At 39.4% G+C, this 14,048-nt stretch overlaps 2 protein-coding genes across 2 annotated transcripts; both read right to left on the reverse strand.

The window, feature by feature from the left end:
• Nucleotides 1-544: 544 nt before the first annotated feature.
• purbb (purine-rich element binding protein Bb) lies at nucleotides 545-1,846 on the reverse strand. The gene has a single exon (XM_030149219.1). The coding sequence runs from the start codon at nucleotides 1,790-1,792 to the stop codon at nucleotides 881-883; it is 912 nt and encodes a 303-aa protein (XP_030005079.1). The 5' UTR covers nucleotides 1,793-1,846; the 3' UTR covers nucleotides 545-880.
• Nucleotides 1,847-2,471: 625 nt separating this feature from the next.
• On the reverse strand, nucleotides 2,472-6,052 carry ved (ventrally expressed dharma/bozozok antagonist). The gene is made up of 3 exons (XM_030150900.1): nucleotides 4,717-6,052; nucleotides 4,345-4,604; nucleotides 2,472-4,252 (listed from the first exon to the last, which is right to left on the reverse strand). The coding sequence occupies exons 1-3, from the start codon at nucleotides 4,991-4,993 to the stop codon at nucleotides 3,896-3,898; spliced, it is 894 nt and encodes a 297-aa protein (XP_030006760.1). The 5' UTR covers nucleotides 4,994-6,052; the 3' UTR covers nucleotides 2,472-3,895.
• Nucleotides 6,053-14,048: the final 7,996 nt, after the last annotated feature.

Raw genomic sequence — 14,048 nt, forward strand, 5'->3', positions numbered from 1 at the left:
GGGATGCTCTGGTGTGAGGACACACTGCTCTTCCAGACTTTGCAGTGTGTTTAACAATATGACTTATGCTTTCAAAATATTGCTAAGATTGTATGTATAACATAAACCCCCGTTGATCCACACTGTAATTGACTACTGAAGTCAAAGCTTTAATTTAGTCTGCATGGCCCTTGTTTGGGCTTACCAATAATCCTCTCAGTAACTTCCCCTAACATTTTGGGTAATCTTTTCGATTAACGGCCTGCTGCTGCACAGCCCAGTGTTGTTTGATGGCTCCCCATCTGTTAACACATCGAATGCAAACATCCACAGAGTGACAGCAGCTCTCTATACATTCCTCTCAGGTACATTTGACTGACTTGCAAGAATCCCACAAAATACCCACTGAGGAGAGACCTGGACTGGAACAGGAATACAATGGATGCTAGTTCTCTCCTTAAACTTAGTAAGGAAAACATCTCAAACAGACTGACTCCTTACTCTGTAAATACAAACTATGTTGCGAATAGGAAAGCATTCATTTCTTGTTATAAAAACAACTTGCTGGTTTTAGTAGGTTCTCTCTTTCCTTTTTTTTCATAATAAAGCAAAACTCACTCTTTTTTCAGCCAAAGATAAATGTCTCATTTACATTGTTAAGTCCACTTTTTTTCACTTTCAGATTCACACAACCAATCCAACCTTACCCCTACACACTTCAGGATAATACACCAATAATTCCCTGTACATGTACTTTTTACGCCACGATACTTTAGTAGGCTATTACAGCACGATTTGTCATGCACTTTATCTGTCATAATTCTTCTTTTTTTTTTGCAAAATACCCCTATGTCGCACACCTGTCATGGAAGTGAACTATCAGTGGTTTCACTTGAATCTGTCAGTCGTCATCCACATCATCTCCTTCGGACTCATCTCTCCTCTCGTACATTTTATCCCTCTGCCTCTCCTGGATCTCCTTCATCTCCTCGGCGTACCTGGAGAAAGCTCCTCCAAACTTGCTCCAGGCTTTAAAGGGGATGGTGATAGAGTTCCTGTAGCTGGGCTTCACCTCGCTCACCCGCAGGAACACCCCGTATTTGTTGGACCCGACGTCGAAAAAGAACCGCTTGGAGTCCACCATGATGGATGTGCCCTCGGGGAGCTCCCCGTAGGCTCCGGCGGCGGTGCCAGAGGTCAGCTCATCGTCGTCCCCGCCGTAATCATCTATAAGCTTGGCAAGGGCGTCTCTAAACTCTATTAACCCCTGGGCCGGAAGGGCTATGGTCTGGCCGGCCAGCATGCCGCCCACTGGGCCCCCGACTCCGTAGCCAGGTCCGCGGTTTACGGTCTGCCGGATGCGGAGGAACCTCCCCCGTTGGTTCTCCTTCAAGTCCAGGTAGTACTTGCGGTTTTCCCGGACCAGAAACTCACTCTTGAGAGCTCGCCTGGGCCCGCCGTCCTCACCCACACTGGCTTGGGCTATCTGCTCCGGACTGCTAGGCCCCAGCTGGGCGTAGTGCTCGATGAAATCCCCGAGGTAGTCACGGAACTCCGCCGCCACTGACAGAGAGAGAGTCAGGCGACTTTTGGAGCCCCCGGCCCCTACCTCGGCGATTTTGATGAACCTGCCCTTGCTGTTTTGCTTGACGTCCAGGTAGAAGCGCTTGTTCTGGATGTCAAGGCGCTTGGACGCCAGCTCCTGGGTCTCCTGGTCCCTCTGGAAGTGTTGGAAGCCGCCTCCACCTCCTCCCCCGCTGCTACCTCCGCGCTCACTCCCGCTGTCGCCATCCGCCATCTTCAGCTCCACCATTCGGCTCCTACCCCGCTCTTGCGTAGCTGCTTTCTGCGTGCACCGATCCAGTGCGCGCCCCCTTCACGCTCATCAGAGGTGCACTCGGGATACCGCTGTCATTGGTCTGTTTAGCTGTCACTCACACGAGTTCACACGCTTTCTGCTTTTCTATTGGCCTGTAAATACTCACGGTCCCACCCACACTCGGTTCCTCTGGGAAGCTATTGGTTTAGAGTCTGGTTCCGTTTGCGTACGACTTAGTACTTTTTCCTTCAGTCCTACTGGTTGTGAAATCTCCTCATTTTATGACATAACATGTTGACAGTGATGTTTTTAATTTCACTGGTTTCAGCGAAGAGTAGTAGAAATATTTCGACATATCTACTTTGTTTATCTCTGGTTTTGGTGCCAGTGAAAACAGAATCTACAGAGATGTGAGAGTTGTTGAAAACATTATTTCAAGATTACGTTGTCAAGGTTATTAAATTTGGTCTTGCTGCCTATCATTGTTTTTCTACCTTACGTATTGCGTCCATTTCCCGTGATTTAGGCTCGAAGTAATAATAATAATAATAATAATAATAATAATAATAATAATAATAATAATAATAATAAACAAATAAATAAAGACAACAAATGGTGAAATTGCAATTATGAGACATTTGGGAATCCTGTAAAAAGGCTAGTGTGAGTTGAAACTTATGTGCACACAAATTTTTTTAGTCATTTTGTATTTGCTTTCTGACTGCACAACATCTGAGGAAAACTGAAACTTGAAGATTCATTATTTCCAGTAGCAGTTTTCAATTTTGATGTTACACTTCAGTTAAATAATTGTAATGTATACAGATCATTAACATTTAAGGATAATTTTAATATTGGGACTAAAGAGTCAGGAATCATTCTGGCAACTTGAATTACTACTGGGTGTTGTCACATAAAATGTAGCCAATCTTTTACAAAACTCATTTACTTATTTTCCACCACTCATCATTGCTTTTCTCACTCCAGTCCACAGATGGCGTTATAGTTACACTTTGCCCCTTGACTTCTTTTACACCTGTATGTTTATACAAAACCAAAGCAGAAGATGCAGGACATGCTTTCAGGGTTATGTAGCCAGTTGTAGGAAGTCTTGAAAAACATTACAAGAGTGTTTTTGCAGGCTTGCAGCGGTAGGTGGAAAACACACAGTCCCAAAATATGTCAGTAATTGTGCAATATATAACCAGCTGAAAAATGAATTCAAAGAGTTGTGATTCCTGGAAGTTCTGGAACAGGAATACACAGAAAACACAATGTCACAATCACTGAAAGAGCAAGTATTTACTAAAAATAAACCTTTGTAAATTGAAAGAATGAAAATCAAAACTAGGTGACAACCAACATTTTGTTTGACAAATTAGTTGCATCATATTCTGACATACACAGATACAAAACTTTTGTGAGAGTCTTCCTCATTCCCTTCATTTCCCTTTTCAGGTTTATGTCCTTGAAACCTTGTTGGAGGGAGAATATAGCTTGTTATGTTCTGACTGCTCAGTTATATTTGATTCATATAGTTCCAATTTGTCTCCTAAATTACACTAATAGAGGTAAAACTGAATCAAGACATACAGAATAGTATAAGGTAAATTTACTTGTCACGTTCTTCATGAAAGGTAGTGACAAAAAGTGTAGTGGATTAGAGTATTATAACAGTAAAATACACATGTAAAATATACAAAAATGTACATATATGGTAAGTGAATTTTTTTTAATCAATTTTAATTCCAGATAATGCATACAAATGAGACATTTAATTATTTTTCTTGTTTTATTAAAAAATTAAGCCACAGTAACATGAACACAAAAACAGACAAACACTTCATAAATTCATTTTAAATAGCTCAAAACTATACATCATTACAAGCAGAGGCAAACGTACAAATCATGATATTGCACATTACTTGATGTGATCCATGATTAAACTTGAAGCTTCACAGCAGTAAATGTGCCATACTTTCTGTCTTTCTATTGGCATTGATCCTATTAGGATAAGAAATAGATCAGTGCAATCTCGTCTTGTCTGACAGAATATCACAGCAGATATGACTATGATTCTCAGACATTAGATGGGTATCAGTAGTACTGGGGATAGGTTGCGTAGGATGCCATCAGTGGGGTGGTGGTGGAGGGCAGCATGACTCCTGGGAGGCTGCTGTACTGGTAAAGAGAGTCCCGGGGCAGCGTGGAGACACCGGCAGCCAGAGGAGAGCTGTACTGCAGGCTGTGTGGATGGACATAAGATGCAGCAGCAGCAGCAGCTGAGCCATCCTGAGCTACTGAGTGGTACCTGGGATAAGATGCTGGCCTGTAGGCCTGCAGCTCTGGGTAATGCATGAACTGAGAGGCAACGCTTGCCTGGCAGGCTTGAGCCAGGGCATCCTGCACCGATCGCTTCAGCTTCATCCGTCTGTTCTGGAACCAGTTTCTGATCTAAATTGTGAAAAAAACATCACATGAGGCAAAGATCTCAACACAACATGTAAGATTTTCTCACTAGAGGTACAAAAGAAGATTTTTTTTACCTGTTTGTCTGAGAGGTTGAGCTTCTTGCAGAGCTCAGTTTTGTCTTGTGTTCCCAGGTATGCATTCCTCTTGAAGGCCCTTTCTAGGCTGCTGATCTGCTCTGCGGTGAAGGCTGTACGTGGTCTCCTGCCAGATGGAGGAGATGGCGGTGAGGTGGAGGCACAGTCTGCAGGCGCTGAGGGAGACAGCAAATGACCCTCTTCACTTTCATACCCGGAAGTCTCCTCTTCTGTCCCACTGCTGAAGTCTGCCTCTGCTTCTGGAGGGGAAGGAAATGAAGCGCAACATTTAATTGACATGTAATACAGCACAAGACAAAGCTGTTCAGCTCCTGGTTATGTTCACTGTTAAAAATGTGAATGTGGGCTTACCTTGTGGGTTGTGAACAGTGTGAGGGGTTCGGTGCTGGAGAAGGTTCATGTTGGACCTGGGGTGGCCGTATGCTTCAAGGCTCTGGCTCCTGTTTATGTGCTGCTCCTGTGCTGGGAAATGTTCGGGCCTTTGTCGGCAGTAGAAGCCAGGCAGACTCTCTGAATGTGTCCCACAGGTAGTGAGCTCCATCAGGGGCCTCATGGAGCCAGCCACAGCCTCTGCTCCTGTTGACTGGCTGCTCTGGGCCATCCATTCAATAGAGAAATGTCCCTTCATGTCGTCACTCGTTGTTTCATCCAAAAGCCCAGGAAAGAAATAAGTCCTTCAGATTTTTCAGCAAAGGTCTGTTCAGGTGATGTTCTGAATACAGGAGAAGCAGCTCAGGAGTTATGAGTTGCCCCTCGGAGCTGGTTTGTATTTATAGGGGGCATCCCTCCTCATTTCAAGCTCCCTCAGCCAGAGATCAAAGCATGCATCCTCCCTTCCCTCCCGCCCTCCGTTTTCACAACTGGAGTAATTAAGACGTCTCATTCAGTCTCAATGAGGCTGTTACACACTGGCTCCAGTGAGTCTGGGGCCCCCTCCCTCCCTTTCCTGCCTCCAAATAGATAATAGACACACCTTGATCCTCTTCAATGAAATCTATACTGTAAAAATGCGGGATGCTCATCAGATAGTCATCTTTGTTCTTTAAGGCTGACTCAACATAAGCATACATTACTGGGTCTGTAACATAAAGCATCTTAAATATTGAATCAAAACTTCCTCTTTGATAATTTTTCAGTCATCTAATTGTATTTACAAGTACTTTCCTCTGTCAAATATTTCAACAGGCTGTAAGCACTCATATGTTTAATCTCCAAAATTATAACCCACACAAAAGTTAAAGAAACATCAGGAACATGATGAGGAAAGAGTGGCTTAATAAAACACTGATCTGAGGGTGATCCCCAGATTAAGGGCAAGGTCAATAGGTTTTAAAGATGGATCATCATTTGTATAATTGACGACCCATAGGGAGATTTTTAGACTATATACTGAGTCTCACTCCTGAAGGACCACAGATACTTTGATGGTTTCTTTATGAATTTGTAAGTTTCTGTTTTAATAACAAGGAATGAGGAAATGGCACAAAGTAGCCTCATTAACACTGTTTATGGTCAATATTTTAATGCAAAAATTAAATAGGAGAATACAGTACTTGCAGCTGAAGACTGAAAAACCATCCAAATGGATTGATAGGCACACAAATGTCATTTACCACCAGTAATCTTATTAACCCATAAAGACCCAAACAACCATCATTGCCCAAAAGCATCTACTGATCTAACATGATTAATACCTGTTGATCCACTAATCCTATCAATCCATGTAAATAATTGGTGTAAAGTACAGTTTGTCCTGTTTTCATGCTCATCAGATATGACCCATTTGGACATTCAGAGGCAGCTGAGTGGAAACACCGTCATCTTCTACAACATTGATTCACCAGTAAAATCCATGGAGTTTGATCAATGCCAGTGGATGGACACAGTTGTTTTATGTTCAGTTAATGATATATTTTACTGAAAATGATCTTTTTCCACAGTTTTCTGTGTTTTGATATAATAGCCGTTGAATTTACTGAGTTTTTATAAGCATCTAAATTAAATATAGGAAATTAAATATAGGAAAATACCTGATTTACAGTGAAATTTGAAAAATACATAGGAAAATATTACAATAAATGGTGATAAATCACTTAAGAAGTGTGAAATAGAGAGAAAAATTCTTTTGGGATAGAAGTAGCACTGGGTCTTTATGGGTTAAAATGGCAAATAAACTGACACAAATTCTAATGACATTACTGTGAACCATGAAACATAAAGACAAATTCCACTTCAAATCCAATGGTGCAGTACTAACGTGATACTCTTTTTTTTTCTTTTTTTTTTTTAACTTGACTGAAACTATTTTCAGTCGATGTAAACGGATTTTATGAGCGCACTCCTCCTCCGTGTCCGTGGGGTGTGTTTCTATCAAAGCTCAGTGGGTCTTTGAAGTGTCCTGTATCTGTAATGAGCTATTAGCGCCAGGCCTGTCCCCAGTCCGCGGTGCGCACAGAGAGACGGCCGTCTGGAGGCGCACAGAGCCGCAGAGCCCCGGGTCCACCCACCCACCCGAGGACTCTCATTATCTTATCAATGGAGACATTCCGTGATTGACCCGATTACTCCTTGAACCCACAGTCTCAGCTCAATGCGCCATTTGCACACAAACAGGGCCTGGCTCTGGGCCCTTCCCAGACTGTCTGGGATCCAGGACGCGGTGCTCCTGGTGTTTATGAGCCACTTCACAGGTGACGGTCACTCAGTCCGGCTTTATCACTCACTTAACCTGATCTCTTAATCCCTATTTTTTGCATTGAAAGCGAAACAATGGTTGAGGATGATTTAAGGCGCCGTGAACCGTCAGTTTCTATTATGTAAGTGGATCACTGTGTTGTTCCTCCACTTCTCCAAAGTTGATTAATCATCGATTATATAACAGTCAATCATCGAATAAGACACATTTAAAGAACAATGGTCATCATTATATATATAAAAAAAACAAACTATGGCCTATGTTCATCAATGTACTGTCCTTACAGCAGGGGTGTCAAACTCATTTTCTTCCGGGGGCCACATTTAATCTGAAGTGGACCAGACCAGTAAAATAATAGCATGATAGCCAATAAATAATGACAACTCCAAATTGTTTTAGAGCAGAAAATGACATTCACTTATGCCAATACTGACTTTTACAAACTATCCAAACAAAAAGGATGTGAAAAACCTGAAAAATAATGAAATTTGTTAAGAAATATAAGTATAATTTTATCAATATTATGCTTCGATTTATCATTTATACATATGCATTACAGATCAGATCTACAAAGGCACAAAACATTTAGCAACAGGCAGAATATTGTTAAAATTGTGCTTAATTTTCTTTAGACATTTCAGGTTGTTCATATTTGTTCAGGTTATTCACATTTTATTGTTAAGGGATAGTTTTTTCATGTAAACATTTTCATAATTTAATGTTTTTTGCATAAAATATAAGAGAAAAAATTGGTGTTGTCATTATTTATAGGTTATTATGATATTATTTTTGAGTATGATGCCCTTACTTGCACTTTGCAAATTCATCCTGCGGGCCGGACTGGACCCTTTGGCGGGCCGGATTTGGCCCCCAGGCCGCATGTTTGACACCTGTGCCTTACAGGATTAAATATTAAAATGGTCTGCCCTATAGTATCTACATCACATTAACTGTTTTTACTCCACTTTTTTATCACAATATTTCACGTGTAAATGTTTCAGTTCTTCTTATAGTGGGCTGTGATAACATTGCCATGCCTCAAATTACCCACAAATTACTCACAAATTTAACTTAAATAAATAAAATTATTAAAATGACTTCCTCTTGGACATCATTTCAACTCTTACTTCCACACAAAAGCATCAAACCTAATAAATAAACTTAAATATTGTCCTTTACTGTACTAGTCCAGAGGTGAACATATAAACACACTGTTGTTTCTTTCCAGTGGCTTTATCAAAAAACATATTTCTTTTGCTATCATTGTTACAAGCCCAAAATCAGTGTTTCATTATCCAACTGTAAAAACCTGCAGCGTTCATACTGAGCAGAAACCTGTTTATATATTTAATAATTTAAAATGTGTACTACACATATGCTACATTAGGGCATAAAAGCATAAACTAAGCATGTAAGCCAAGTCGTCTTAACCATTTTCTTTATTGAGGGTAAATAATTTCATGAATTTAAGCATATGCAAGCATAAAGTTAAAATAGCAATAATCATAAATAAGCTATTAAAGAGTAGCCATTTATGTGAACAAAACATAGAGGGGGTAGAAACATTTATTTGTTTTAAACTCCAGACAGATTTTGTTTAGATTTTCGATTCTTTAGATATTCTAATACTAATATTATTTTTTTGTAGTAAAGTAAAACTCAGAAATGTGCATCTATTTTTCTTGCTTCTTATAAGCATGTTTAATAGGATGACACTTTTATCTCAGCCTAAAAAAGCCTAGTCATCGCATGCGGGAGTCTAACAACATGAAGATAAAATGAAAAATAACCTACAGTGTAAAAAATGTAAATGTTAAAAAGTAAGACTTGTGGAAATTATCCGTTTATCAGCATGTGTGAGTCAATTTAATTCCACATCATGTAGTTATTCATTGATCTGAATAGCTGGAATGCATATTTTGGTTGATCATGCTTATTTTTATGGATAAAGTGATGTAGAGAGTAGACAGGGCATCGTTGTGGACATTTCTGAGTGTCTCTGGATGTCAGCATGCGTTTGTCTCGTCTCCTGCCTATCGTCTATCTCTGATCTGTCCCTATACCTGTCTCTACTGTGTCTCCCTCACCAGGCCTCACATCAAAGAGCCCCACTGTGAGTCGCTTGTCACAGGGCATGATGGGAGATGTGGAAGAGGAGCTACAGGCTGACACTGACACTCATCCAGACCAATGTAGAGACAGACAGACAGATGGAGGTGAAGGAGAGAAATCAAACAATCACACTTCTTTGAACTGTTACCCACCACTTGTTTATGTGACTCTTGATTGAATCTTGATATAAAAACTACCTCTAATTTAATGGTGGATTTTTTTTTAGTTCTTTCACTGTATAACTTGCACCTCATTTTGCAGCAAATACCAGGAAGTGCCTTTGTGTTACAAATGACAAAAGTGAGAAAAATAAGACTAAATTAATTTGATAATCATTCAATCGGGCTCCTGTTCAATCTCCAACATATTTATTTTTCAAAGCCAAACCAATACAGTGGATGCAAGAGTTTTGTTTATGAAGCTCAACTGCATCATGATTATTTAAATATAAGAGAAATCATTTAAAACTTTACCCTGATTATTAAAATTGTGAAATATATAATAATAATAATAATATTACATATATACACCATTTACACTTACACCAGGTATAAGCTTTGTTTTTGGACTGACTCTAAAATATTAACTTGTCTTGTATTTATTTGCTGTTTTACTTTTACTTACTTTACCCTGAGGGGTTTCTGCATAATCCTCAGCCTCACTCGTATTTATTTGTTTACATTTTACTCGTGTCTTTCATTCCAATATACAGCATCTCATTGCATATGTGCTACATTCATGTGAAAATAAGCAGTATCGCATGGTGAATTCTACGTAAGATTGTGCACGCTGTGTGTGTATAACTGTGTCTTATCCATGCTCTGTAGCCCCAGTCTCAGGCTGCCGCCGTCTGTGGGGTAACAGGCTCCTGCTGGGCCCATCTTTGATTGGCTCCATTCAGACCCTTTCATCTCTAATGGGCCTGTTTGCTACTCTGTTATGGAAACAAACACACCTCGGCCCCCTCGGGCACTGACAGGACAGCCCCGAAGAGACCAGAGGCAGACACATGCCCGAGCAGAACGGGGATCTCTAACATATTTCTTCTTCGGTGACGCTGGATTTTACAGATGAAAAATCTTCCAGTGATCACTTTCGATCATAGTGCAAGGAAAAGCTTAAATGTCATGTTAAACGTGACTGAATGGATTCAGATCAAGGTGCAGATGACACCCAATAATCATTGATCTGAATTGCCGGCAGTCTCCAGCAGTTGCCCGCCCCGTCTGTAACACAGTCAGTTAAGACTTCTTCCCCTCTGCTATTGATCCCTATCAACCTCATCAAAGGGTCCGTGGGCTTTGAAGGGGGCCAGTGGGACTGGTCCTGGTGGACGAGCAGGCACTGCAGACCCCTCGACACATGGGGAGACAGCAACGAAGAGACCCAGAGCACAGATCCACAGCTTGGAATTTACATTTGTGCTAAATGTTTAAGCTGGGGGCTGTGGAATATAATATATCATGCTGAGAGAATACATTAAACTGAATTTCCATGTATATAAAGTCCACTTGAGTGGCGCATTAAATCAGGTATTGCTCTTTTGTGTTATACATCACAGTTTCTGCTTCTTTTTTGTTTATCTTCATTACATTTCAAAGAGTAATATTGCACTTATTACACCACTCCACATTTATCTGACTGTTACAACACTGACTTTTTTTGACAGATCTTTGGAATTCGTGACAAAAATCTAGTACTTTTCTAACTTTGTTTAAAAAAAAAAAAAAAAAAAAAAAGAGTCTATTCTGTTTAATGCAAACTCACTTGTATGAAAATTTCCTTCATATCAATTTTTTATTGTTTGTTTTTCTTTACCTTTAAAGTAAATTAAAAGCAAGTTTCAGTCATAAACGTGACAGTTTGATGATATTTTTTGTTACAGCTACTGTTACCCTGAGACTGAGCCGAGACTTTAAATGTTTTATTGTCACTGTTGGATTATAGACTACAATCTAATCAATAAATCAAGAAAGTAATCGAGTGAATAACTGATAATAATGTGGAATTACTGCCCTAGACTCAAGTAAGATCAAGTTGTTCACAGTGTGAATAAAACAGTTAAAATGCCATTTATACTTAAATATACCAGTAATTGTAATATAATATAAGGTATATCAATATCATTTTTGGCATTTTACTCCATGAGTACTTTACCTACTGAATGTATGGTCTTATATTTGCATTTAAATTAAAGGCATTTCAATAGGTTTTATTAACTGTGGTGTGTGTGGTTCATTTTACTAAAGGATGTGAATCCTTCAGTTCTCACAGTAGTCCAGACTGACAGTCTCCCCAGTGGAGGCTGATGTCACTGTCTTGTCTCCTTCTCCCCCAGAAACTTTTGGTTCACACATACGGTGTCAAAAACAGTGATGTGTCAATGGTGATTTAGAAACACAAAATGAAACTTTCTTTTTTTAACCCTTTCCTCTTAGTACATACACATTGTCTGCAGCTACAGAGATCCTTCCATTCTCACCATTTCTCAAATGTTCACTATATGTTGTCTCAGTTTTTATATTTTGCTGAAATTGTCGGTACACAATGAAGTGTGTGCACATATCACAGCGTGGATGTGTGAGAGGAGACGGAGGTGTGAGCAGTAACGCGGTCTTTGATGTTAAACTGGTATTTAGAGGTTAATGAGGCTGTTAGGAAGAGGTGAAGGAAACGCCTGTGACTTCACACTCACAGTCACACACACAAACATGGGAAACGCTTTTGAAGGTCCCTCAAGATCTGTACTGTAAAGCAGGAAGGTCCAGAATGTATCAGAGTGATTCTCATTATTCTAATACATTTCAAAGAACAGTGTTGGTGCTATACGTTACTTTGTGTGCTGTGTCTGCTGCACTTTGCACAGCGCTGTGGTTTACGTTTCAGAGCATGCAGTGAGGATGTTGTTTCATGCAGGTCACTGGGACACAGGTGTGTATGTGGCAACACACAACCATGTTCCTTATGGGGCACAGCACAGACATGCCACACTGCCTGTGAAGATAGACTAGAAATATGAGAATATTCTAAAACACACCAAGATCTAGAAGCTGCCTCTTTGCATAAGTGTTATTGTTTTGTCTCTTTTTCTTACTTGTTCTGCATTAGGCCTGTTCTACATGACAGGAGAGTTACAGTACCCTGATAAAGTGTCAGTCTGTCTTTAGCTTTGTTGTTTTTGCAGGTTTGTAATGGGCATGTGTCTTTCTAACAAGAAATCGGAAATGCATTTGTGTTTTTAATACTGTTTACATATTTGTGGTATATTCCTGTTGTACATGCATTAGTACAAAGACGAAAAAATGCATGTGTGGTCATGCATTTCAGAAAACAAATATTGTACAACAGGGGTGTCAAACTCATTTTAGTTCCGGGGCCACATTCAGCTAAATTTGGTTTGAAGTGGGCCGAACCAGTAAAATAATAACATAATAATATACAAATAATGTCAACTCCAAACTTTCCTCTATGTTTTAGAGCAAAAACAGTAAATTTACATTATGAAAAGGTTTACATCTACAAACTATTCTTTCAAAAAAATGTGAATAACATGAACAAACTGAAAAAATCAGTGTAATTTTAACAAAATTATGCCTCAGTTTGTCATTTACACATGTACATTATAACTTACAGATCACAGTGGATCTACAAATACACAAAACATTTAGCAACAGGCAGAATCTTGTTAAAATTGTACTTACTTCTCTTAAGACATTTCAGGTTGTTCATATGTGTTCAGGTTATTCACGTTTTGTGCGAAATTATACTTTTAGTGTAAATACATGAAAATGTTTATATTTACAAAGAGAAAAACTTGGAGTTTATGATAGTATTTTACTGGTCCTGCCCACTTGAAACTGAATTAGTCTGAGTATGGAACCTGAACTAAAGGGACTGTTAACATCTTAGTGTAATTTTTGTATTTCACACATTCATCCAAAGGGCCCGACTGGACCCTTTGGCGGGCTGGATTTGGCCCCCGGGCCGCATGTTTGACACCTGTGTTGTAGAAGGTATATGGGATCATGTGAACAGAGAAAAGGATAAAAGACTATGAAAGTCTCTGGGACATTCTGAAGGTGTAAAACAATAACACAGGATTATTTAAGAAACATCCATACAATAGACTCCCTGAATCCAAATGCAGGTCACACTAAATACTGACTTCACCTGCAAAAGCTGTTATTTCTGATTTTTTCTTGGATGTTTCAATACTGTACTCATATTTCCTGCTCATTTCTAAACAAAGACACGTGCGAAAACAACCAAGATAAAGGCCATGTAAGACGTTTGCTCAGGGCTGAATAACATCTCACGGTAAATGTTCAAAAGAAACCACTTTCTTAGCGATGGTGGAAGTAGTATTTACAACCTCTATTTAAGTAAAATGTCTATTATAATACTGCGAAAATAAAAACAGAGTATTCAATCCCTTATGTACGGCTTTGAAAAATATGTAAATACTATCTGCAAAATCCAAAGACAAAGTACACACTATGTGTTAAAATGGTCCCTGACAGTGCTCTTCAATAATACGAGGTGTTTCAGATATATTTACAGTCGTATTCATGTATAATTTCCATTTACTGCTTTACATGTTTAATGCTGAGCTCATTTCAAATACTTTATATCCTTTTATTTGTTATGTGTGAGAAAAATCTGTCTCTAAAACGTCAAAGTTTCACTCGAAAACAGGCCTGTTGTCAGATTTGTAGACAAAACATTCCCTGGTTAATCCAACAGGGATATAATTTCTGACTCGGCCCATGGTATTTACTGGACAGAAAGATGATAAAAACTATAATCCGAAGAGTAACTAAAGCTGCCAGACAAATGTGGGAAGGTAAAATGGTAACTATTCGATTCTAAGATGTAG

Source organism: Sphaeramia orbicularis, chromosome 12, assembly GCF_902148855.1.
Source record: "Sphaeramia orbicularis chromosome 12, fSphaOr1.1, whole genome shotgun sequence".
In the NCBI taxonomy this organism is placed as follows: Eukaryota; Metazoa; Chordata; class Actinopteri; order Kurtiformes; family Apogonidae; genus Sphaeramia; species Sphaeramia orbicularis.